General features: G+C 37.7%; 2 protein-coding genes across 3 annotated transcripts in view; one reads left to right on the forward strand and one right to left on the reverse strand.

The window, feature by feature from the left end:
• Positions 1 to 13,692: 13,692 nt before the first annotated feature.
• Positions 13,693 to 27,191, reverse strand: RBM11 (RNA binding motif protein 11). Of its 2 annotated transcripts, none has more exons than XM_032878030.1 (5): positions 27,017 to 27,191; positions 23,285 to 23,447; positions 21,909 to 21,981; positions 17,764 to 17,860; positions 13,693 to 16,211 (listed from the first exon to the last, which is right to left on the reverse strand). In XM_032878030.1, exons 1-5 carry the CDS (start codon positions 27,110 to 27,112, stop codon positions 15,927 to 15,929), a joined length of 714 nt encoding a protein of 237 aa, XP_032733921.1. In that variant the 5' UTR covers positions 27,113 to 27,191; the 3' UTR covers positions 13,693 to 15,926. The 2 variants fall into 2 exon arrangements, with proteins under 2 accessions (XP_032733921.1, XP_032733920.1); XM_032878029.1 differs by having other exon boundaries at positions 13,693 to 16,214.
• Positions 27,134 to 27,584, forward strand: part of LIPI (lipase I) — a 60,575-nt gene continuing 60,124 nt past the window's right edge. The window contains exon 1 of the mRNA XM_032877988.1: positions 27,134 to 27,324. Within this exon, the coding sequence (XP_032733879.1) occupies positions 27,134 to 27,324 (191 nt within the window). The remainder of the gene's footprint in view (positions 27,325 to 27,584) is intronic.

The following is a 27,584-nucleotide window of genomic DNA, read 5'->3' on the forward strand; positions in this document are numbered from 1 at the left end:
TAACAGAGCATGATAGGGAGCCAAAAATAAGTGCAGTAGGATCTCCAGTTCCAATAGGGAAAGAATCAGAGGCAAACTGGGGTTAGTAACTGTGAAATCCAAAATTAGGGACAGTTTGCTCCTGGGAATGATTCTCCTTGGTTCTTGGCACTGCCTTCTAAGTTCTTGGTTTTGCGTTTTGGGTTTTTATCTAGATGGGACAGCCAAGTTTTGCAACAAAGTGAGGTTCTCAGCTTGCTTCTTGCCCATAGTAAATTGGAAAAATCCAAAGACTTCTTTTTATTTTGTACTTTTTAAATTCATGACATTAAGCATAAACCACACACACACACACACACACACACACACAGGGTTTTTTTTCCCCCCTTTTTCTTTCTTTCTTCTCTTTCTTTCTTTTCTTCTTTCTTTCTTTCTTTCTTTCTTTCTTTCTTTCTTTCTCTCTTCCTTCTTTCCTTCCTCCCTCCCTCCCTCCTTCTCTTTCTTTCTATCCCTTTCTTTCTCCCTCCCTCCCTCCCTTCCTTCCTTCTTTCCTTTCTTTCCTGAAACAGGCTCTTAAAGGAGAGACCTTGGGCCAAGAGCAACAATAAGGAGGTTGTGGGGTAACATCTCTATGATCCTGTAGAGCCCTAAGAGAGATGCATTCAGTTTTTTTTTGTGTGTGTGTGTTGTTTTGTTTTGCTTCATTTTTAAGGTCTCAATAAGGGGATTTATGGAAGCTACACACTTGCAATCCTTACCCTGAATTTCTTGTAGTGTTCTAGATTTTATACATGCTAAAGCTATTTCTTTCTTTGAGAATCTTTTTCTGGGAATAGCTGAGGATGAAAACCAATTTTATTTTCAAACCTCAAATCCCCGGATCTTTTATATTTCGTCTAAATTCTTAAAATCCAAAATGAAAATGGTACAGTTCCTTCTTTAGTTTCTCTTCCTCTTCCCATCACCCCCTTTCCATCTTGTATTTAATTATAGGAAGCTAGAAGCCTGTTGAAATTTTCCACATTCTTTCTATAAATCTCTCCAGCTAGGTCCATGAATTCATTAAATACCCTCTTTATTCTTTACATTATGACAGGAAGCTATGTTACCAAACTTTTCAAAGAATTTCCTTATTGTTTTTCAAAGCCTCCTGGTCTTCTGAAGTCTCTTCCAGCTTGACTCTCTCCAATAATGCTAGTATTTCCTGCTCTTGGACTAGAGGTCATGTTATATGAATTTCAGATTAGTCTCTTCCTGGTGAATATTAAAGGACAATGCCATTGGAGAGCTATCCCCAGAGAAACACCCCTCTAACATAGATATACATGTTTAAGAACTATAAGATGTTTCGTCCCTTTTAAGTATTATGTGTCAATACCATTGAAATTAGAATTAACACATTTTTATAAATGGCAAAGAATTTGCTGAAGAAAAATTTCATGATATAAGAGCTATCAATTCAACAAAGATGAGAGAACAAAGAAAAGAAAGAAGAGAGCAACATTAGATTGTTCACTTTCTCTTATTATTTATTTCTTTTCTTAGAGATTTATTTCTTTATAGGGGAGGGGCAGAGAGGTAGAGAATCAAGCAGACTCTTTGCTGAACATGGAGTCCAATGTGTGTGGGGATTCAGTCTCATGACCCTGAGATCATGACCTGAGCTGAAATCAAGAATTCTTTGCTTAACCAACGAAGCGACTAAGGTGTCCCATCTTATTATTTATTTCTAATGATACATTCAAATAAAATGTTCAAAAATATTGATTCTGTTTATCCCTTTTGCCATAAATATCAGAGACTACTTAAAAGTGAAGTGATTGACAAAATGTAAATGACACTGACACAAGAGGGCAGCCTCTGCATGTATATTTTTCAAATAAATTACCAAGACTTTAATTCTTTGGAATTTAAGCTCATATTAGAAAAGACGTGAAAAGAATCCCAAAGCAAAATTAATCCTTCAAGGTGATTATTTTACCAGTTTCCTTATTTAATCACTGGCAAGGAGTTCTTGAATTTAAACTATTTTACATCAATACAATAAAACAAGCACAGAATTTTTTTTAACTGCAACAAAATTTTATTGATTTAAAAGTTTTATGGAGAGGCAAAAGGCTGTGGAGATAAAATCTTATATTCTGAAGCTAGAGTAATTAATGTAATACTTATTGTAAAGCCTGATAGTTCAATGAAATAGAATAAAAAGCACAGAAAGACAAACAAGGATTTATTATATGACAAAGGAGTCATTTTAATTAACCATTTGGAGAATGAATAAGGTTATATACTTAACTTAAACCAAAAGGGAGCATGAGTTGGAGGGGGTAGGGAGGGGCAGAGGGAGAAGGAGAATCAGACTCCCTGCTGAGTAGGGAGCCCAACTCAGGGATCTATCCCAGGACCCTGAGATCATGACTCCAACTGAAGGCAGACACTTCACAGCCTGAGCCACCCAGGTGTCACTTGATAATATATTTTAATATTAAGTATTAAATAAAATGCTAGAGGAAAACCCAGAAATAGTCACATAACTTAATAGTAAAAAAAAAAAAAAGCCTTCCTGAGAATGTCATGCAAAGGCAGGTACCACCAAGGAGGAAATGGTAGACTTGAGTACAAGCTAAATTCTCCTAGCTCACAGGTACCTAAACAAACCTAAAAGCAAATGATATGCAGGGAAATATTTGCAACAATTATAAATGTTAATCAAGAAAAATAGGAGGGAAAGAATGGACAAAGGACTTCATTCACATAGACTAGAAATGATCCATAAGTTAGAAAAAAGGTTCATGTTCTTTTTCTTCATAAATTTTATTTATAACTAAATACATGAACATTTAAACAGGAAAAGTAGCATACTTGGCTTACTAGATTGACCATTATAAAAGAAAGTAAATACGGAATGAAGGTGAGGTTGTTGGGAAATGAGCCAGCTGTCTCACGCGGTCATGGACAGTGTGTTGAAATCTCACCCCTCAAGGTGATGGTATTAGAAGGTGAGGTGTTTGGGAGACGGTTAGGAGTAGATGAGGTCGTTAGTGGGGAGCCCTCACGAATAGGATTAGTGCCTTTAGAGTTGGGAGAGAGCTTGCTTCACCTTCGTGCTCTCTGCCGTGTGAAGATACACAGAGAAGCGCATTGTCTGCAACCCGAAAGTGTGTTCTTACCAAAATTTTACCATACCGGCACTCTGGACATCCCAGCCTCCAGAACTGTGAGAAATAAATTTCTTTTCTTTTCTTTTCTTTTTAAGATTTTATTTATTTATTTGACAGGCAGAGAGATCACAAGTAGGCAGAGAGGCAGGCAGAGAGAGAGGAGGAAGCAGGCTCCCCACTGAGCAGAGAGCCCAATGCAGGGCTCCATCCCAGGACCCTGAGACCATGACCTGGGCTGAAGGCAGAGGCTTTAACCCACTGAGCCACCCAGGTGCCCCTAAATTTCTTCTTTATGAGCCACCTGTCTACACCATGATACTTTGTTACAGCAGCCTGACCTAACGCTGCTGTTAGAAGTATCAATTAGCATAATCTTTCTGAAGAGGAAACCAAAACAAGAACTGCTAAGCAATTTACCTTGAGTGACCCCTTCAGAAAGATTATGCAAATGTAAATCGAAGACCTGAGCAAAAGGAGGGAATTTATTATAAAATTACAGGAGGCATAGGTAGATTTGTTTGAACGAGGGTCTCAGATGTCTTTATTACTCTCTTCTGTCTCTGCTTTTCTCCACGCATCTGTGTTGTTCTATTCTGTGCAGGACTTCATCTATTTTCCTTACCCACAAGATGAAAAGCCAGCTAGAGGCAACTCCCAAATTTTCATTTTTTTTACAAAATAAAGCCACTCTTCAGTTCCCTTTTTGTACTTTCCAGTGAAAGAGACCATGACTGAGCTACCTCAGTCACCTTGGGTGCCAATCCCAACCAAGTGCTTTTGACCACAGGTGGGAGGTGACAGGATTGGTTTGGGTTGGGTTTTGTACATTTAGCTGCTCCAAACATCTGTGGCTAAGGAAACAGATTGCTTTTTTCAAAATGGCTTTATGATGTGATCGTGGTGAAGGAGGATTGGTCTTTAAATGAGATTATTTAACATGAGGCAATCCAAAATGTGTTTGGACATGATCAGTTTCCTGAACTTCACAATGGAGGACTAGACTCTTTATAAAAGACTCTTCATACTGAATTTAACAATTCCAGGGAGAACTTCTGCATCCTTACTTACAGCATGTTTTCCTCAGGACTAACATCTGGCATGCAGTAACCTGAATAAATAGTGGTTATTACGATTATTAAACTCATACAACTCCATACTGTGGGCAGCAACCCTGCTTTATATCATACCTTTCGACTCTCAATATAGTCAATATGCCTCAATTTCAGGTTCCTTTAAGCTAGTGACATAAAAATATAACTAAGCAAACACAAAAAGTGAAGTATTTGAAATTCATTAAGAATGTGGCTTTTCATTGTCACTAAAATTTGCAGGAGGTGGTTTTCTTGCATTTAAAAAATGCTTTTAGGGGCGCCTGGGTGGCTCATTGGGTTAAGCCTCTACCTTCAGCTCAGGTCTTGATCTCAGGGTCCTGGGGTCCTGGGATCGAGCCCTGCTCAGTAGGGAGCCTGCTTCCTCCTCTCTCTCTGCCTGCCTCTCTGTCTACCTGTGATCTCTTTCTCTGTCAAATAAATAAATAAAATATTTTAAAAAATTCTTTTAAATTTTTTGCTACTGATTTCCATCTTCTTAAACACACACAAACACTCAACTAGTCCATTTAACATTTCTCATGTTGATGGAGATAAAAGGTATGGCACAGAGAACATAGTCAATGATGTTGCAATAGCATTGTATGGTGAGCTTAGCAAAACATACAGAGTTTTTGAATCACTATGATGTTTACCTGAAACTAATGGAACTTTGTGTGTCAACTATACCTAATAAAATTTTTTAATAAAATTTCTCATGTTTGTATTTCCTAAGTGGTGCTTATTCTATGGAAAAAGACAATTGAAACTTGGGACATAGAACTGAAATAGGATTAGGGTGTCAAAGAATAAAAAAGCAGGTTAGTCATAAAATGGTTTACTTGCATAGAACAGTGTTGGAAAGCCGCCATTGAATTTACCCAGAGTAACTTCAATAGATTTGAAATTTATCCTAAGTTAGGACGGAGTCTTTATGTAGAGCTTCATTTTTAGTCACGCTTAACCATTGGGCCCAGGTTTATATGTAGAAGTGACAAAGACATCAATCCTAGCATGAGATAATTATGATACCTGTTTACAAATTTTCATTCAAAAGCACTGACCAGTTATTATAGATCCTGTAAATAAATTTTTAGTACCAGCAGTGTGGTGATATATTTAGAATACTGGAACAGGTCAGGCCTCACAATACTTACATTCTAGTTTTTCTCTGCTGAAAAAAGATGTGTTTTTGGACAAGTGAATGAACACTAGGTTCTTCATTTATAGGATGTTCTCAGGACTGAGGTCTGGCATGCAATGGTCTGAGTACATAGTAGTTATTATTAACCTTGTGCAGCTTTAGTTATTCATTCATTCATTTCTACTCCCCAAATCCAGTAATGAATAGTAAACAAAAGAAGTTTGATTATTCAGTTAAGAACTTTTTTTTAAATTTTTTTAAAAAGATTTTATTTGTTCATTTGACAGACAGAGATCACAAGTAGGCAGAGGCAGGCAGAGAGAGAGGAAGAAGCAGGCTCCCCACGGAACAGAGAGCCTGATGTGGGGCTCGATCCCAGGACCCTGAGATTACAACCTGAGACGAAGGCAGAGGCTTTAACCCACTGAGACACCCAGGTGCCCCAATAACATTTTTTTTTTAAGAACTTTTTACTATTGCCTGAAAATTTAGTTCTGGCGTGTTCTTCAGAAACTCAGGTGCCTCAGGTACTCTGCATAATTCTTTCATAAGCTTCCAGTTGCTTCTGGGGTACAGTGGATCAGAATGATTGTCTTAGTCCTATTTTGAGAGGGACAAGGAGGGAAGAAGCTGCTGTGTGTGGACAGCTGGATAACCTATAGGTAGAAGGTGGAGGTAGTACCCTTTTGTGAGAAAGACAGACCGGAGATTTCCATCAAAGAAATGGCTTGTAACCACCTCACTCCCAATTTCACATACAATCCATAGGCTGATGTTTTGGAGTTTATCTTCTTATTTTCTGAACATGACATTAATTTTGATCAGATTCTTCCTGTGCGCATGTGTTCTGAGGGAGGGACTGGGCCATATGACCCATCTGATTTGCCTTCCAAAATCTTGTGACATGGCCCTGAGCTTTGCCACTGCCTAGGAATGAGGTTTTGAGCTCAGGAGATCTTAATTAAATTTTAAAGCAATACAATCACTAATTTAAGTATCTCTGGCTAAGGAAACATGCCAATTTTTCAGACCGAAGTATTGTACAGGCATTTGAACAATGAAGAAAAGGACGATATACAGATGTGCATACAGGGGCATATTAGTTGAACCAAAAACGCCTTAACTCGGTAAATATAGTCCAGGGTTACTGAGTTTTCACCATTTAAGAAAGACTTTTTTTTTTTTTCTTAATGTAGTATTGGGTTCCTTACATAAATATAAACAAGCAAGCATATTTGCTGTTAAAGGGACCGATAACCCACCAGAGTGGTATAAGGATAGCTTTAGACTGAAAACATCTGAACAAATAAATAGTGGCCCTTCTCAGGAAGAAATCTTATCTAACTTCCCTTTGCTGACTTAAGCGGAGCCATAAACCCTCCCCGCAAGGGATTTCCTGTTTGAAGGAAGCCTGATCATTAGCCCTGGTACATGAGGGTTCAGTTGCCATAAATACCCCTCTGGGGGAGCTTCAAGCCAGGAAGGAGACCGCCCATCAGCACCTGGATGAAAGCACGTGTAAACGTATGTGGACAGCGGAACCTTCTGTACTTTCCCACAGAAGCCCTAAGCCACCACCCCCTCAACTGTTAAGCTGCCCCTTGCAGCCTGAAGAGCCAGTCCTCATACTAGGCACCCACACGCCTGTGAATTAAACTTTTCTTAAAGTCATTAATTCAGACAAATAATTCCAACAAAATTAATTAATTAACCTTTGCCAATTTCATTTTCAGGCCCCAGGCTACTTACACCTAGGGTGGTGCAGGAAAAGTTTTCTTCCTAATCCTATCCAGCTTGGTAATGAAAGTGATCCATCTTGAATATATACCACTTCTTCCCATGATGTTAAACTCAAATATTATAGCGTGATAGTTTGGAAAAGGGACATGTTTTCTCAATGTTTGTGTCCTTGTTTTCATAAAGGATTTTACAGTTTGATGTCTTTTAGAAGGGTCACTTTGGAGTCACCAAGTGTCTTGCGGTAGGACTCAGGATGCATTTCTCACTGTCCCGTTGATGCGTTGAAGAGGAGATGCCATTGAAACGCAGAGCAAGACAAGAGAAGGGATTGTTTGCCCTCCTCCCATATTCCCTCAGAGAAGCCGAAGTTGTGTGCCTGTGAGTTTTTGTGGCCATTGCCGGTGATGCCCTGAGTTTGAAGACCTTGGGAAGTTGCAGTGCCCCTTGTGGGGGCTGAGGAAGTGGGAGTTAGCCCCTTGTCCAGGGAAACCAAGCTTGAGTTTAACCCTTATGCCTGAAAGAAGCACCAGGAAATGCTGCTCATCAAAGTAGGTATGTGGGTTATTTTCAGAAAATCCTGCTCCTTGTGTAACAGCTGACAATTTAATACTTTCCTTAGGGGTTCATTCAACTATTTTCTTAACATTTTTGATGACAGCAGATCTATTTCCTAGGCTGTTTTAAAGTGTGTCATATTATTACTTAAGATTCCCCCGACTTTAAATTTTAGTTCACTTATAAGTTTCTAAATGACATCAACTGTATCTTACTTCGGTTCCTTAAATTCCTCTAATTTTATTTGCCATATTCTGATTACGTTGTCATTTTCCTACCTCTAAACTGTTCATTTTGCTGAGAAATAACCTCCTCATTCTAGATATTTCAAAACACCACACATTGTTCTAAATTTAAGTTTAATGTCACCACCTTCATAAACTTTACCTTGTCACCTCAGGTGGAAATGAAATCTACTTTATTTGAACTCTTTGCTGACTGCACTGTTTATTTTTATTTTTATTTTTTTAAAGATTTTATTTATTTATTTGATGGATAGAGAGATCACAAGTAGGCAGAGAGGCAGGTGGAGAGAGGGGGTGGGGGTAAAGCAGACTCCCTGCTGAACAGAATGCCCAGTGTGGCGCTCGATCCCAGGACCCTGGGATCATGACCTGAGCTGAAGGCAAAGGCTTAACCACTGAGCCACCCAGGTGCCCCTGTACTGTTTATTTTATGTAAAAAGCTGGCATCTCTTCAACTTAATTTCTGTTTTCACACTCCCATTACAATGGGTAGAGGCAGTAAATTCAGTTAGCGGGAGTAATCACTCCATCCCTCAGGACTGTATCCTCTTCAGGATTACCTAACATAAGAACACAATTGCTATTTTAATATAAAAAAACCTTCAGGCAAGCATTCAGAAAGAAACTAAAAATTGCTTATGTTGTACAAAAATCTAAAGATTTTATCTCTTCATATCCTAATAAAGCACTCCACAATCCATGATTTGTATGTAAAACTGACTTTGGCAAAATTCTTTTTTTTTTAGATTTTATTTCTTTATCTGAGAGAGAGAGAGAGAGAAAGACACAAAGCATGAGTAGGGAAGAGGAGGTAGAATGAGAGGGAGAAGCAGACTCCCCACTCAGCAGAGAGCCCAATGTGGGACTCAATCCCAGACCTGAGCCAAACAAAGGCAGATGCTTAAGCAACTAAGCCACCCGGATGCCCCTGAATTTGGCAAAATTCTAAAAGAAAACACAACAGATTTTCTCTTAACCTTTGCTTGTGAAAAGCTTTCTGGGAGAAACCCCCCAAACTGTAAGAAAGATTTATATGTTTGAAAATATATTAGCCATATGAAAATTAAAATCTTCTGCTCTGTCAAGAAAACACAAAAAATAAACTGGGAAATTATATATATATATCTATATCTACATATATGTAGATATAGATATATATATATATATATACACGATTGTGAATTTTCTTAAAATAGGATTTAAAAATCAGTAAAAAGAACTTTTTTAAAGCTGACACGCTGACATGCTGAGACTAAATAGTTTTATTTCTTCTTCCTCCAAAAAACTGTTTAAAATAAGAGTAAGGATAAAATAAGAAAGAAAAAAATTAAAAAAAAAAAACTAAGCAGAAGAGATTGGGAAAAGAGACAATAACAAAATTTTAGACATTCTCTAGATCTTTAAGAAAACTAACCAATCCAACAAAAATCTCTCTTAATCACGTATCTTCCTTGAGTTATGGTCTTATTTTTCTCCTCCCTTTCAGAGCACGAAACTCGAATAAGTTATCTCTGCTTGCTGCCCATCAGTTATTTCTTCTATACTCACTTTAAATCATTCTGGTCATGCTTTTGCCAGAATCATTCATCCAAATTGTCTCATATGAAGTGTCATTGCTAAGTCTAGTGACCAATTCTGAGTCCCTATCTTACCTGACCTATCAACAACATTTGACACAACTAATTATTTCTTCCTTCTGGAAACACTTTGTTCACTTGGATTCCCAGACACTACGTTCTGCTTGTCATTCTACTGGAGGTTCTTCTTCATCTCCCTAAGGTACAAAATCCTGGCAATACTAAAAGGGCACAGACTTTGGAGCTCATCTCTTTTCTATCTACATACACTTCTTAGATGATCTTATCCAGTCTTGAGACTTGAAATACCATCAATATGCCAAATATGCTGATGTTTAGACCTTCAACCTCGACCTTGCTTCTGGACTCCAGACTTATATATACAAATGTCCTGTTATCTCCTATTAGATTTCTGATACACAAATCATAATTAATATGCCCCAAATTCTGCTCAAGATCTTGCTCCAAAACTTGATTCTCCATAGTTTTGTCCATATCAATAAATGATAACTTAGTTATTCCAGTTGCTTCGAGCAGATACCTTGGAGTCATTGTTCACCCTCTATTCCCTCTTTCCCAGGATTAGAATGCTTAGCTCTACCTTTAAAATACATCTAGAATCTGATCACTTCTATTGCTACTGTTTTGAGCTAAACAACCATCTTCTCTTAACTAGATAACTTAATAGTCTCCTCGATATGTCTGATATTGTCCTACCCTCTCTCCCCTCACCCAGTGCACAAGACATCCCCATTAAGCATCTAAGTCCGAGTTGTCACAATGGCCTATGAGTTCCCAGTAACTTCTGCTCACATCTTATCTGTGATCAACCTCATTCACCGTATTAGCTTCCTTACCTTTATTCCCTGGAATGCTTCCTCCATGGGCGCCTTTGTATCTGCCATTTCCTCTGCCTGGCGTTCTTTCCTCAGATATGCACGTGGCTTACTTTCTCTCCTGCTTTGAGGTTTTTAGTCCCTAAACATTTCCCTTAAAAAAAAAAAATTGTTTTCCTCAGCAGTTATCAGTTATTAATATCCAACTTCATGTGTTATTTATCTTACCTATCCTTTTTCCACTAGACTGTTCCCTAAGAACATGATTTTTTTTTTAAATGATCTTCATAACCCAAGTTCCTGTATCCTTAAGAGGTTGGGGTGATACTGACAAGAGGCAAGCCATTTTACTTGCACTGATTTAATACTTGGAGACACTCTTCTAAGGACAGGTGAAGAACAAGGCTAAAAATGTGAGAAGAGTTGAGAGTCAGGATGGAAAATTGTTGGACTACCAGATATCTTTTTTTTTTTTTTTTAAGATTTTATTTATTTATTTGAGATTGAGAGAGAGAGAGAGCATGAGAGGGGAGAAGGTCAGAGGGAGAAGCAGACTACCTATGGAGCTGGGAACCTGATGCGGGGACCCGATCCCGGGATTCCGAGATCATGACCTGAGCCGAAGGCAGTCCCTTCACCAACTGAACCACCCAGGCACCCCTAAATATCCTTTTTGTGTGTGTGTATCCAGGTGATTGCCTTTCTTCCTCCCAGGATTAATTTTCTTGAGGAATGGAGAGTCTCGTGCCTCCCATCATTGCACTCCATGTTTACCTCTATTATGTTGTAGCATTATCCTGAAATCACCTTTCTCACTGTCCATCTAAGCCGGAAGATCATAAACTTCTTGAATGCTGGGATCAAATTTTTCCACTGATGCTGTGGCCTCAGCACCAAAATCTGTGTTTGGAATGATAATCATTCCTTGTTGATTGATATGCTCTAATGAATACTCCAAGCAGGAAATGAAAACAACCCGAACAAGGTCACAATGAGAAGTTAATGACCACTTAGAAATGCAGTGAATGGAATTGTCTAGAATAACTCCCAGGGTTTTGATTGGCATGCAGGAGAGTCTGCAATGTTTCCCTTGTGATTAACTTGGAAGTGGGATAAAATCAATGAAGATTTGTTGTCAGCCTGGGGCAAGCATCTGGGGCGAGAGTTATTTTCCTATTCAGGATATTACTAATTGTCTCACATAGAAATAGAAGCAAAGACAATAATTACCAGGTTTCAAATAGTGTGTTGGACTGATCAACACTATTCATTTAAAGCATGTTTTCATTTAAGCTCCCCAAACAAGGTCAAGTAGTTGGAACGGCTATTGTTAGATCCAGGTTCCTTGCAGCAGGTAATATTATGTAAGCTTGTTAGGTGCCAATCATTCCCAGAGTTTATAACACAGGAAATTTATGACGGTCTATTCTTACATACTGTTTAGGTCTTCTCATTATAATGCAAGTAGCCCATGTGTTTCTTAATCCTTAAAAAACCTGTTAATATTATAACAAGATGGTATTGGGAGCTCGAGAGGAAATTTTACAGGGAACCAGAGAATAGACTACTGGATTTCACCTGCTAAGGCAGTTTTTGCAGGCACATGAAATAATTTTTGCAGACCGGGCATGACTGCTAATTGACTTAGTCCACAGTTGCGGTATCATGTGACTCTGTAGAACCCAGTCTGATCAAATATCACTAACAACTTCAGTAAATATCACTGATTGCAACCTGGAGAAGTTGTGCTCACTGAGCTTCCTCAGGCTTGCGGCACAGAAGCAGACATCATCCTTTGTTAAAAAGGTGTCCTTTGGGCACGTGCACCCGAATGTTTATAGCAGCAATGTCTACAATAGCCAAACTATGGAAAGAACCTAGATGTCCATCAACAGACGAATGGATAAAGAAGATGTGGTATATATACACAATGGAATACTATGCAGCCATCAAAAGAAATGAAATCTTGCCATTTGCGACAACGTGGATGGAACTAGAGGGTATCATGCTTAGCGAAATAAGTCAATCAGAGAAAGACAACTATCATATGATCTCCCTGATATGAGGGAGAGAATAGACTACTGGATTTCACCTGCTACATGGGGGGTTAAGGGGATAGGAGAAGAGTAAATGAAGCAAGATGGGATTGGGAGGGAGATAAACCATAAGTGACTCTTAATCTCACAAAACAAACTGAGGGTTGCTGGGGGGAGGGGGGTTGGGAGAGGGGGGGTGGGGTTATGGACATTGGGGAGGGTATGTGCTATGGTGAGTGCTGTGAAGTGTGTAAACCTGGCGATTCACAGACCTGTACCCCTGGGGAAAAAATATATGTTTATAAAAAATAAAATTAAAAAAAAATAAATTAAAAAAAAAAGGTGTCCTTTGAACTTTCTGCATTCAAATATAATTTCTGTGGAGATTTATGTATTAGTTCTCATTTTACCCAAAATCAAACCCAGGCTATTAAATCACATTTCTTAATGGGAAATACATTAATGAGAGGCTCTTACTTCTGATGTAACTAGCTTTGCTAAGATGTATAGAAATGGAAAACAGAGGTAGGATACGGACACTTTAAACTGAGCTTTGACTACAGGCCTGAGTAGCTCGGTTGGTGTCCCATCAGTTCTTTAGGATGGTGTTCTAAGAGCCAACCCCACTCCTCCAGCCTTTCTTCCTAGGGACAAGGAAGACAAGGGGACCAAAGGGCCACACTACCATCCAGGAGAAGCTATTTAAACCACATCTGTCATGAGGCGCATCTGCCTTGAGGAGAGTATGCCCAGTCCTTAAACATATTTAGGCTTATTTTAATTTCCTTAAGTACTTAACATCAAGAGTGCTTCATCATTGTTCAGGAAGGCACACAGGCTGAGAGAGGCTGAAACAGTTCTCTGTTCAGGCACTGAAGTGAGTGAGGTCAACAACTGTTCCAACCCTCCAGCACCCAGTCCATAGTGAAATACTAGTCCACAGTGATCACAGAAGAAAATGGGGCAGGAAACTGGGAGACAAAAAAATTGGGGTAATATTGAAAGCGTTGAGTTTGTATTGCTAATGAGACATTCAGGAGGGAATGTTCAGTAGGCACTGGAGGAGACAGTCTGGGGATATGGTTTCAGAAGTACTGCATTGGCAAGAGATAAAAATTTCACTTTTTTTTTTTTTAAAGATTTTTAATTAATTTATTTGAAAGAGATTACAAGTAGGCAGAGAGGCAGGCAGAGAGAGAGAGGGGGAAGCAGACTCCCTGCTGAGCAGAGAGCCTGATGTGGGGCTCGATCCCCGGACGCTGAGATCATGACCTGAGCCGAAGGCAGAGGCTTTAACCCACTGAGCCACCCAGGCGCCCCGAAAATTTCACTTTTTAATTGCCCAATAATTTATTAGAATTTAGCCATACACAGGAAGAGGTTGACTACTCGGTGTACAATGTTCCTGCACCCGGACAGTGCTAAAGAAAGTATAATAATTAACTCTTTTTTCTTTCATTACACTCTAAACAGATGACCAATATTATTACATCAGAACTTTGTGTCGTTATAATAAATTAATTATTGCTAATCTTGTAATAGTAGCATTTAATGCTAAGATTTCAAAGGGGACAACCGTCTTAGTAGCTACACATAGGAATCTTGAATCATAGTTCAGGATGCATAATTTCAGTAAAGATTTCAAGGGTGTGTTTTGCACTCATCTTTTTGACCAACTTTAATTCTAAGTAATTTTTCTCAATGGTTTTGCCACTGACTGATGCATTATAAAAATTCATTAAAAAATTAGTGAATATGAGAATAAAAAGATAATTACTTTGGTTCTCAAGTTCCAGCCTTCTCCTAGCATTTGCAATAGAATGTACACATACATAAAAACATACATTGTGAGAATAAAGAATTAAAATTAGAAAAATAAAACCCTCTAAGGCAAATAATTTATAGAATTTTTAACTCAAAGACACAGCACTGGGAAAACTGATGGTTTAAAATTATACAAAACTGTAGATTATAGTAACATTTTAAGGAAAGTTTTCTATTTTTTTAAAAATGAAACACAGCAAGGGCAAATAGGTGTCTTTGCCTTCTTCTGGTTGGTTCAAATTGGCTGACTTTCTAAAGTTGGTATTGGGGTTATTCCTGCCTGTGATGGAAGAAGTGGCAAGAATTCCTCGCAGTTCTATGACTTCGGTTCATGTAACAGTATTTCAAGGTAATTCTCTTACAAATATACACTCTTACTTGCTAAGAGACATTTCTTAGGTACATATTTTCTATAATGTCAATCACTATGAAATATTGTAGGGTGAAGGTGAACTATAGGTATAAGAGTTGAAGATGTTTTAAATTGCAAAAATGTGAAGGCAAAAAGAAAGTAGTCTGATTATTCAGGAGCATACAACATATATAGATCAAGCTGTAACAAGCAGTATTTAAGTTTTCATGTTCATCAGATGGAAATGGATTAATATTTATATTCAAAACTCTACTGCACTGTGTATTTATAATCAAAAGTTAAATTCAATTACTCATTTTGCTAAAAACATCTTTATTATTTTAAATAAAGATCTATAAAGTGCTATGCAACCTGCAAAAGAGATATCTATAAGCATGGCTTTTCCTATTGAAGTGGGTGGGTACCCCTCAATCAAAGTTGCAGGATTCTCTTAATTAGCCTTAGTAAATAAATACTGTCATCATTATGTCACTGTAGTTCATATGTAGCATTGTGTATGCTTATGATGAGCCACAAAGTTAACAAAGTGTGCAAATAAACCATGAATTTTACATGTACTCTATTTGTCTTCTAAAAATAAATGAACCAGAAATAAGAAACCTGATTTAAGAATATTAAGTATCATATATTAATGAAATATCATTCTATTTATTGTTCATTATCAAGATTGAAGTATGTCAAATATACTATCTCAAACCCAGTTGGCAAAAGAGGTGCATAATAAATACTGTCATAGCCAACTCATTTTCATGGACTACAATTAAGTGAGAAATAAACACGCAGGTATTTGTTTATATACATCCATATAAAAAAGGAAGGATCTAAAAACTAGTCCCATGATAGTCATCTTTCCTTTGGTATCACTGTCAGATATTCTCATTTTATGAAATAAACCTGTAGGAAAGTAAGGCTCAGAAGGAACATATATATACTTAAAAAATAAAATGTTATTCACAAAGGAAACTAAAGCCTGCTTTTCCCTCTTTGTTAGGAACAACATGAGACTCCTAACAGTTACCCAAACCCACCACTCCATGCAGGCAACAGTCCAGGAGAGCAGGGGGCCTTATCCACAAGGGCTCAGTGAATGACTTCTGATTGATAATTTCGTGCAGTTTCACCATCAGTACTAAAATATAACAACTCATATTTCTTGTTGACAATGTGTCAAAAATACTGTTACAAAAAGTACTACACTGTATTATTTATAAGTTTTTGTCATTCAAGACAAAAATGAAATAGCAAATCAGATGTCGTAGTATATATTTCAAAAAACACAAGAAATTGGTCATTTAGAAGAATATAGGTTGTTGTTTTTTTTCTAAGAAAATGAAGACCAGGGTAGACAAATTTTATGTGAACATAATGCTAATATCTTTTCTTTTTCTTACATTTGCGGAACTTTTGGCTGTATTCATTTCCTCTCTTGTTTTCTGTGCTACTATCACTGTCACTGGTTTGTTTTTGCCTCTTTCGTTTATTCGTCTGATACAGGTCAGGGTCACTGGGTTGTTGGTGAGTCCATTCGTAGGAGCTGGGTCCAGCCTCCAGATCTGGAGCACAGTTCAGTGAAGACGTTGCAGATGTGCTGTTAGGAAGCGGTGCTGCCATCTCATAGTAAGGCAGCTGCAGGGCTGGATTATAGGTGGGCCACTGCTTGGGAAAAAAGGACAATCATCTAGCAAAACAAGTCCAAAACATTAAAAGAAACAGTTTACATGCATTACACAAAAAACTATCGGCAAACTAAACCACGTGTTAGGACAGTGACCTTCTAAAACAGGAATGTGGTAGTTCCCTTAAATCGTTAATGGAAAGATTCAAGGTAGTGTACAGCTTATTACAATACAGATTCTGCTTTAGAGAAATAGAACACAAGCCACATACACAGTTTTGTATCTTCTCCTAGTAGCTGCAATACAGAAATAAAAAAGAAACAGGTGCCATTAATGATGTATTTTATTTATCCCCCCAAATCCCAAATATTGTAATTTCAACGTGTAAACAATATAAAAATCATTAATGAGATATTTGATGTTCCTTTTTCTACACTAAGTCTTTGAAATTTGGTGTGCATTTTATACTTACAGCCTTCTCAATTTGGATGCTACATTTTCACTGAAAATACTTGATCTGAATTTAGATTACCTAAAATTTGCATTTAAAAAAGTAGATTCACATACCCAAGTTTCTGCAAATATTCTTAAAGATATTCTAATAACTGAACCAAGTATGTGCCTTTAAATTTTAATAAAAGTTAAAATTAAATAAAACTAAAAACTGTGCTCCTTAGTCTCACATGTGGCTAATGGCCACAGGATGGATAGTACAGCATTTTTGTCAACTATTAAGATAGACCCTTCCTTGTTTCTAACTCAAATTTTTAGCTATTCAAAGTAGACTAGAGATTAATACAGACAACATGAACTCCGTGTGTGTGCACACACAAGTGTGCATGTGCGTGTGCTGTGTGTCTGTGTGTCTCATCCCTACCAAGGATAACAAATGCTGGGAAGAAGGATATTGACAATTTTGGATGAGAACAGGTTGTTTTTAATATCTCACTGTAACTAGGAAAATTTTTTTTCCAAAACTTAAATTCTCCATTTTCCTTATGTTTACAAAATAAATGAAAAGGGCTACTTGAAAGGTCTGAAGCTCACAGACATGTTGGATGTTCACAACAATCACACGCCGTGAATCACAATACCTGTGTTACAGTCCCACATCTGTCTCTAATAAGCTGCACTGCCTACCAGGCCTACTGAATAATATCTCTGGACCTCAATTTTATTGTGTATAAAATGAGAAGTTGGAAGAAAAAAATTTCCTAAGTTCCCCTTTAACTTATTGTGACCATAATTATGATTTCTAGGCCAGAACCCTATTACTGAGAGTCTCTGGAAATAACATAGTTTACCCTACCACTGAGAATCTAAATTAAATTAAAGTTTAAATGAGAACTCTCCACTCCAGTTGTACCTGGACCACAGTGCAGCGTCACTACCATCCACCCTCTTGTGCTGACACGCTTGCTGAAGGACTAGGTGTGAGGTTGAAGAGGACTGCGTTCAAGCAGACTGCCACTGGGGAGACAGTGCTCAGGGCAGCTTCTGCCTTCACCCCAGGTTTAGGTTTGAGAACCTTAAGTTCCATCACAGTCTGTATCATATTATATATTGAACCACAGGCATATTAAACTTACCATCTTCTGAAAGAAAAAATATTCTTGAGGTAAAGCTGCACTATTAATTGGAAAGAACTGCATGGGAATGGAAGATCTGCCCACAATTTCTTCATTTCTTTGGGGAGGTAAAAGAAAAATTCACAGAAAGTTAAAATCCCTACACAAAATGTCTTTTTCTTAAAAAAAGAAAAGGTCTTGTAATTAAAAAACAAAGCTTCTCTAAGACAACTCAGTTACGATTAACTTTAAACACGTGCACACAAATAATCAGATATTATACTGATAATATAGTGACACAATACTACCTTAAGTCTTATTAGTTGCTACCTAACGAAATTTCAATACTTAAAGTCACATCTAGCCTTCTGACAGGAAAATGTTAAACAGCATTATATGTGTATAAAGAAATAGACACTTGGATATGAAGAGAGCAAAGCAAGTCATTAGTAATCACCAAGGGTACATTCAATCTTCTACAGATTAAAGAAATGAAAGAAATATAGAAATTTTCTTTAATTTATTGTTGAAAATATCTTCACTGTTTAGCTATAAAAATTATGCTCTTTCCTAAATGGACTGCTAATGTTACCATAAAGTCACGTTTGTGGATTTTTTTTACACATGAATTAAGATAATAAAAATCCCTAATTTAAAGACTAAAGCTAAAGTTTCATTTACAAGTGTAATATTTAATTCTATGAAGATGTTTTATAAATTTCAGTTACAATTACTAGTTAGATTCTATAGCTAGCCTTCACTTATCTACACTCTCCACAGCATTCCACAATTTTAATGCAAATACTAATAATCCTTAGGAAAGGAGGTGTGCTGTGGGAAAGGCGGAGGCAAAGCTGAGGGCAGGTGAACGACAGGAGTAAGAGGGAGAGGTGGACATCCCATTTATAAGAGGTGAGAGCAGTATCGCAAATACCAGTGGAAGAGTAAATTTCACTAAGGAAGGAATTAGGGGTTAGTTGTTATAAAAAAGTAAACCAAATAAGCATTGAAACTACTGAATTATTGTTCAGAAGATTCCTGACAACCTTTAAAAGAGCACCTTCCATATAACAATGGTGGTTAAGAAGCATGGAGGAAGTAAGCATGTGACGATGAAAGATTTTTCAGGGAGAAGAAGGGGAAAAATTTAACAGTCTGATTTGGAGACAAGGCTGGAGCAGACGAGAACGTGTGTGTAGAGTAAGTGATAGTAAAGAAACAAAGAAAAAGTGCAATGAAATTATAGAGTGGGGAAGATATGACCGCAGTAGCAGAAGTGCTGAGACGAGCACCATTATGAAAACAGCTGCAGATTCTCTAAAACCACTATCTTTCCTGTGTGACTCCCAGGCAATGCATAGTTGTTTAGAGAGATGAATCACATGTAAATTGGGAAGAGTTATGAGCTGAACTGTGTCACTCCAAAATTTCTATGTTGGAGTCCTAACCCCCAATACCTCAGAATCCGACCTTATTTGGAACCAGGGTTGTTGCAGATGTAATTGGTTAAGACGAGGTCATACTGGAATAGGATGAGTCACTAATCCAACAGGACTGTTGTCTTTTAAAAAGGGGAAAGTTAAGGACAGGTATACACAGAAGAACATCATGTAAAGATCTGGGTGATGTGTCTACAAGCCAAGGAATATCAAGGACTGCCAAATAACCAGAAGATACTATGGGTGAGACATAGAACATTATTTCTCATAGCCCTCAGAAGGAACTAATTATGTGGACATCTTGATCACAGACTTCGAGCCTCCAGAACTGTGAGACGATGCATTTCTGTTGTTTAAGTACCTCTTTGTGGTTATATGGGAGCTCTAGTAAACTAATAATTAAAAACAAATGGGATGAGAGGCAACAGAAGCATTAAAAAAATCCTTTTCAAAGAAAGACTTGGGAAAGACTAAGGCTATACCATGTATACCATCACATTACTTCTAGGACACTATAACCTATTCTCATTTTTCCTTTATAATGTAACAAATACTAGAAGGTAAGGTACTGCCAATGAAGTATACTGTTATGGAATATACATATAATTCTGATTTTCTACTCTAGAATTTGAGATAATTTAGTTTGTCAACCATAAACACAGAATACAAAAGTTATGACATCTTGAAGTGCTTGTCTTTCTACCTCTGCCCAAACAGCAATAGCTTGTTTCTTCCTCATTCCTGAGAAAAATTAGGTATGCTTTCCCACTAGTAGAAGAGAGGAAACTCTCATATTACATACACGGCTCAATTCATGAGTCTATACTAGGTTTCCTACCAACACAGTAAATCACTCCCTCCTTTCTGGTAACATTGGCTGAAAGTATTTGCTGAATACTTACTATGTGTCCAGTATTTTAAATACACTGTATTACAAAATTTGATTATCACAATAATCTCTGAGGTATGATCCTTGTTTTAGAGACCGGTTACAGTGGGGTGAAATAACTCGTCCAAGGTCATACCATTAATAAAATGGCAAAAGCAAGATTTAAGTTCACATAATTTGATATCAGCCCCTACTTTTTAACTTCTCCTGATTTCACTGATACAGAAATGCTGGGAAGAATGAAGATGTGGAACATACTGTGTTTTATTTAGGAGGCAATACTTTTCCTATAGATAAGCCTGTGTAATTGCCAGTCCTCAGTGGCACTCTCTTATGCCTCAGAGAGATAGAAGAATTTCAGCTACTGTTAGTTTACATGAGAATATTCCGTTCTGCTGCAGAAGACACAAACAAACAAGATGGATGAAATGCTTGTAATAGACTCTAAATAAGCTAGTAGTTTATGGGACAGTGATAAAACCTTGTTAGGAAGAGAATAAGCAAATCACTTGGGAGATACAGGCAGAATTTATAATATATGTTAAATATAGACAATAAAAAAGTTACTATCCTGTCACGTGTACTACAGATAGATTCAATCGATAATATGTGGAATAAGTAAGAGCGTTATAGACCAAAACGGGAAAGAAACAGACTGTCCTCGTCACGTCACCCTTGGGCTAACAGTTACGCTGCTCTTCTTGTCTTTGCTCTGCCTCAGAAATTCAGTTAAAATCTGGGCGCGTCTGGCAGATTAGCCAGGAAGTGACTTCTGTGGTTCTGTGTATTTGCCCCTAAGTCTCTTAGAGCAGGCGAGTAAGATTAGCTCCAGGAATTTTCCATATGCATGGAGACCCTTATTAGACCTCAACTCTAGCCCTCATAATCACACTAGCAGTAAGGAAGGCTGATGCTGCAGAAAGAAACATGACACACAAATATTAGTGTAACCAGAACACAGCGTGCTGGTCCTTTGGTCCACCTGCACCCGATGCTAAGTGTGCGGAACTATCTAGGATCTTTCCTGTTGCTTTTCACTGTGTCTTCTAAATTGGTTTAATAAATGGTGTAATTTGGACATCTTAATTCAGTTTCAGAGCCTTTCTTTTCCATGACCTCTGGGATAACGTGCCTGACATAGTCCTTAGAGGATACCACTGAATCAAGAAATCAGCCAATACAAAATTTTAGAATACTTGGAAAATTATCATAAAGAAGTTCTAAAAAGTGGTACAATAAATAACAGAATGACTTAAAGTCAGAAGGCTTAATTTCAAGCCTAGCAACTATCACTTTTTCATCTTTATGACCCTGAAACTTAGTTAACTTTTACATCTCTGTTTATTCAAGTACAAGATATGGATAATAGCATCTCTATGATCCATCACAATGGCACCCTGCAAGCTTAAGTGATTTTACATCTATGAAAAGCACAAGGTAAATCAAAAAGAACACTAGAAATATCAATCTTTCTTACCTACTATTGAAAATATTAAAGCTAAACTTTAAATAAAAATATTTTGATTATTAAAATATTTTAACTAAAATATTAAAGTTATTTCTTATATAAGAACACTTTTTTGGGGGAATTTTTCTATTTTTTTAAAAATTTCTTTTCAATGTTCTAAAATTCATTGTCTATGCACCACACCCAGTGCTCCATGCAAAACATGCCCTCAATAATACCTGCCACCAGGCTCACCCAACCCCCCACCCCACCTTCCCTCCAAAACCCTTAGTTTGTTTCTCAGAGTTCAAAGTCTCTCATGGTTTGTCTCCCCCTCCTATTTCTCCCATATTTATTTGCTTTATCTTTTTGAAAAAATATTTTTAATTACCTGTAGCTGTGTGAATTTATCTTAACACAGCTCTCAAAACTTTGGTTAGCTGGTTCAGAAGAGCGAGAGCTCCCTGTATAAGAAAAAGATAACAAATAATTTAATGGTACAATTTTTTGAAGTTCTACTGTTAAACCATAGAAAAATTCCAAACCTAAAAGGATGTAGCATTGGTTAAAATTCCTTAATCATATAAGGTACCTGAGTATACCTTTGATCTCCCAAGTAATATTCACAGATTGTTTACAACAAATGAATGACTGAATTATAACCAAGCTTTGTCCAAAATAGGGCTGTACGGAAGAATGATACTGACATGGGACAGTAAGATACACGATACTGTGCTGTTCTACATGCTCGTAGGCCAACAATGGCAAAAATTAGTGTTATCTGCATCTTGCAGAGAATGCAAGAGTTCTTTAAACTGCACTGGCCAAAATGGATGCAACCTCCCAGAAGATGCTGAGCAGCTGGCTAGGACGTGTCAGAACACAGTACATTCTGGCCCATTTTACCAGTCTGTGTGAGTTAACCAAACAGTACTTGAAAGCAATGATACAGCCAATCACCCTTGTGAAATCATTAAAAATATAAATAAAAGAAACACAAGGAGAAACTTTTTCCTTTGCAATGAGGTATTGTTTTCTTATTACCTGTTTTTAGTTTAACAAGAGGAAGAAAATCAACAAACAACGGATCTGTCAATAGGCTTGCATCATTTCGGGGAGGGAGACACCAGAAGCATCTCCTTGTTCAGTCCCTCCAAACAGGAGAGAGGTAGAGTGCTAGTACGATGTTCTCTGGTATCAAACCCGCTTTTGACAGGTGTGTAGGACAAGGCATTTGAGGTCATTTGTGTCTGGAAGCTCTTCTCCACAGTGACTGAGGGTCACTCTGTGGCTGCTTTTGGCCAGCTACTCTTGTAAGGGCTTAGATCCAGGGCAGAATGTGGAGTATAGTGTTCCCAAGAGAATGATCAGCCTCTCACTCTACCTTCCAAACAGCAGGTATTTGATACCATACGCTAGAGTTGACAAGAAGATTAGTAAATGGCCTTGGTGTATCAAAGATTAGAACTGTATGCCCCCAATTCATTTAGATTTGCTAAATTTAAAACAGCCAACAGCAACTGTCATAGCTACTTGCTGGCTGGTACTAAGAACAGTTTAAATTTTAATATAGAAGAGATGCTATAGGACTGGCAATACTAGCTAACCATATAACATTATGAATGTCTACATGTATTCTGAGAAAATTTAACAGAGACAACAGGAGCACTTTTTGGGTCTTACATTATGAAAACACAATATTTACAGATCTGAGAACAACACCATCAACAAAACACACTTGGAAGATACATCAGTGGCAAGACCTACCAAATCGATACTGTACATTAATTGGTCTTCCATATAAACGAATTCCATTCAGCAAAGCTATGGCATAAGACACCGATTCAGGGTGTTTAAAGCAGACAAATCCAAAAGTCTTCGGCTTTCCTTCTCTGTCTTTGCATATAGTCACTTTGGTTAATGGCCCAGCCTATAAAAAACTTAAAAATTATTTTCTCATAAATCTAAAGATTTTTTTTCTTAAGATTTTTTTCTTACATTCAGATAAATCAGGTATATTCAACTTCAGACTTCCAAAAAAAAAAAAAAACCTGTTAACAATAATTGTTTTATGTAGCTATGTGAATAATGCATCTCCTAACAGTAAATACCGTATTTCATCACACTTTCTGGTATTTTTTGGCTCATCAAGGAAACATTCATGGTGTTAAGAACAGAAAATTTTAGGCAATAGTTCCAAATCTTAAAAGAAATGTTACCCTCTGTCAACTTTAACAAAAACAATTTAGAGAGCATATAAATCTAAGAGGAAAATATTATTTTATCTCCATACGTATTAACTGTATATAACTCAGAAGCAAACTGAAATGACAAACCTCATGTCAGGTTGAGTGAGCCTAAAAAAAGTGTTCTAGGGGCACCTGGGTGGCTCAGTGGGTTAAGGCCTCTGCCTTCGGCTCAGGTCATGATCCCAGGGTCCTGGGATCGAGCCCCGCATAGCGCTTTCTGCTCAGCAGGGAGCCTGCTTCCCTTCCTCTCTCTCTGCCTGCCTCTCTGCCTACTTGTGGTCTCTCTCTCTCTGTCAAGTAAATAAATAAAATCTTAAAAAAAAAAATGTTCTATTGTAGCACAGCCTAAATTTTTTTTTTATCAAAGTTAACAATTTTGACAAGAGAAACTAGTTTATCATGTGTTTTGATCTAATAATCCCATTTGGTAAATATTCCCAAAGGAAAAAAATGTTTTAGTAAGTTTACAACTTTTAAGTAGGTTTTGTTTATCTGAGTGAAAAATTAGAAAGGTTCTAATTCCAACAATGAGAGAATATTATTCCATCATGTAGTACTAAAATGGAATAAAACAAATTGAAAATATTCAGATTGTACTGATAGTAAAACCTATAATTAGTAAAAGAGAGTAAAAAAGTAGAGTGAAATATTGTAAAAAACAATAAAACTAAAAAAATTACATGTCCTTCATGATAATGATTACAGGAGGCACCCACAAAGACTTACAAACAACTAAGATTTAATGGCAACTGTGTCATAATTTTTAATTGTACTTTAATAATTGATTACTATTCTCTGTCAAGTTGGATAAAGAAATTGCTTTAATTCTAAAGAAAAATGTTAACTATCATCTTTAAAATGATACTATATTTTAGGGTTCAGTCTTTTTTTTTTTTTTTTTTTTTTCCATTTTCTGCTTTCTTGGGACTAGCTCATCCTCCCTTCTGGTTTCAAGGACCACTTCATCAACAAATCTGTTTCTTACACTCATGTCTCCTAGAGACCTCTGTGTGACTGTTCTTCAAATTCAACATATTTGAAACTGAATTCATTATTTTTATCCTCCAAATGTCTACTTCAGTATTTCTTAGTCAAAGTACAAAAACTTTAAACCTGATTTTCTCACTTCAAAGGATAATCAGAAACTTGAAACTTGTAAACTTGAAGCTAGTAAAAGGATAAATATACAGTAATAAAATAAATCAATTTTAATCAGTACTGTTCTACTACAGATATTAAATATATGAAATCATTAATGAACAGAATATGCTTAAATTTTATAAATTTGAAGATATACCAAAGCATTTCTAAAGATAAATTTCAACAAAACTTGTTTGTAGTAACAATCCCATCATCTTTTAGTCTTTCTGAAGACTAAGTTCATGTGTTTTGAAAAGTCTTTCTAAAAGATACCTCAGTTTAGCAAATCTTTACAGAATACAGAAGGACCTAGCCAAAATAAAAACATATGCTTGGTTGCCTGATCTGTTAAAAGAGATGAACATTTTGTTTAGGTAGAAATTATTTTTTAAAATGAGATTTTATATATATAATATCTATCTATCCATCTTATAGATCCATACAACTCATATCGATCCAGTTTCTAATGTCTAAAAATAACATAAGTGCATGCTTGGGGTCTTTATGTCTACCCCCAACCCCTTCACCAACTCCCCTCCTCCTTTTTGGAGGCTCAACATGAGAAAACCTTCAGGGGAAAAAGAACTATAAGGTTTTTTCTTTCAGTTTTCCTTTAATTTTTTTTTCGTTGTTAGAGTGATAAGTTTCAAATGATATTGGGGGAAATAACTATAAGACAACTATCAGACCAGATTAAAAAGGACAAATTCAAAAAGATGGCAAATTAGAAAAGTAAGCATAAAAGCCTTAAAATCAACAGTATTTTTCAAATAGTAAGGTTTTCTTTCCAGGAAAGGAAACTGTGTTTCTGGGGGAGGGGATGGGGGGAGGAGGTGATTGTCTTTATGAAATTGTATTTGAAATTAACAGAAGACAGAAATTTAGGGCGTTTCAAAAACTATGTAGCGAACACTTTTCATTGCTAGTACTATCACTTAGTCCTAGAAACTTAGTTTTGCCATTGTCTGCCTTGCAACTTGCCCTTATTCTGATAGGGGGAAGTCTTTCTTTCTTGATTTCTCTTGATATTAGTATTAGCAGTTTTAGTAATAGTACTATTACTGATAGCGGTAGCAGCAGCAAGCACTTAGAAATGCCAAGTTCAATTCGGTTTTACCTGGATTAATTTATTTAATCTTCCCACCACATCATATTGTAGATGCTATTATTACCATTTGACATTTAAAGAAAACTGCAGGACTGAGATATTCATGTACTTGCCCCAAATCCCATCGACGTTAGACGTTAAGACATTAGAGTTCATATCCCCAAACAATTACAATATATTATGTATCCTTCTCTTTTTGGATTACCCTGGATCATGGTAATTAATTTTAAATTTCCCCTTTTAGAAAGACCAAGGGCTAGCTCTTAAATTTGTATGTTCAGCATTTTATTTCGTGTTTGTCATGTAACGGCTAGACGAATGGCTGGATGAGTAGATCACGTTAGAAGTGACACCTATATGTATACCATAGGTGAGTGTTTACAGGAGACAGAAGGCTTACTCATGAAGGTCCTAAGTCTCGAGAAGTTTCCAAAAGGTCTTCTTGTCATGAAAAGAAATGTAAGGAACTGCCCAGGCAATCAACTGGTTATAGTCAGGATTTGACTGTCCGAATCATTAAACCTCACTTGACCATACTGGAGTAAAAACACCCTCCATATGAAAGGGTTTGGGGGAATAAGTAATGTATAGGGCAACGTTTTAAAATCTATACCAATCATTTCGCTGGATGTAAGGCGTGATGGTTCTTATTACCCTAAGGAAGGTAGTGACACGGCTGTTTTGCCCTAGACACCCAAGGCCCAGGTAGTCTCCGCAAAGCGGAGAGAGCTTTGGCGGGGGGTGGGGGACATGGACTGGGGAGAGCCAAGTCACCGCCCACCCTCGGGGCTCTACTATGGGGATGGAGCACATATTCTATCACTTCACTACCAGCTGCTCGCCTAGGGGCAGGTGTGCCAAAACGGAACAAAATTATAAACCCAGGCACAGGATGCCGCGGGAAGGTGGCCGGGCTGCGGGTGATCCAGGTGCGCCCCGCCCCTCCGGCTGTGCTTCCGGCTCGACGCTGCCCGCCCCTCCGCCGCCCCCGGCCGACGATACCTGAAGGAATAGCTCGTAAAGAATCTCCTCCCTTACTCGGGCCTCTAAATTCCCCACAAACACCGTCCTGTCGGCCTCCTCCTGAGCAGGGAACATCCCTCCGGTCTCGGCCCGAGGATGGAGGAGGTCTCCAGACCCCGCCCCCTCTCGTCGCTTTTCTGCGCCGCTCGGAACAAGGGAGCGGAGCCGGCGACGGGAGCGCGCGCGCCAGGGGCGGGGCGAGGCTGCGGGGCCACGCCCCCCAGAGGCTTGAGGGAGCCGCCCATCGCGCCTCCACGTGCGTGGGATGCCGTGGAGACCCTGGGAGAGTGAGTGAGAATAATAAAAAAGATTACTGCGCTCGGGGTTTTGGCGTCTAGCTTGTGGAGTGCCTTCCATTTTCCTAGATAGGGCATTATTAATTGACTTTGCCTTTATTCAGTCAACATTTTCAGTAAAATGTCTGTAGAGATGTTTTAAGACGTACTAGCCGCAGTAAGGGAGCTCCCAGGATAACGGGGGAAGAGTTGTTTCCTAGGAGTGAATGAATAAATCGTTAGGAGTTTGAATTTATATTCTGTATAAAATA

The sequence above is a fragment of the Lontra canadensis genome, unplaced genomic scaffold (assembly GCF_010015895.1).
Source record: "Lontra canadensis isolate GAN:19392208 unplaced genomic scaffold, GSC_riverotter_1.0 scaffold62, whole genome shotgun sequence".
Lineage (NCBI taxonomy): Eukaryota > Metazoa > Chordata > Mammalia > Carnivora > Mustelidae > Lontra > Lontra canadensis.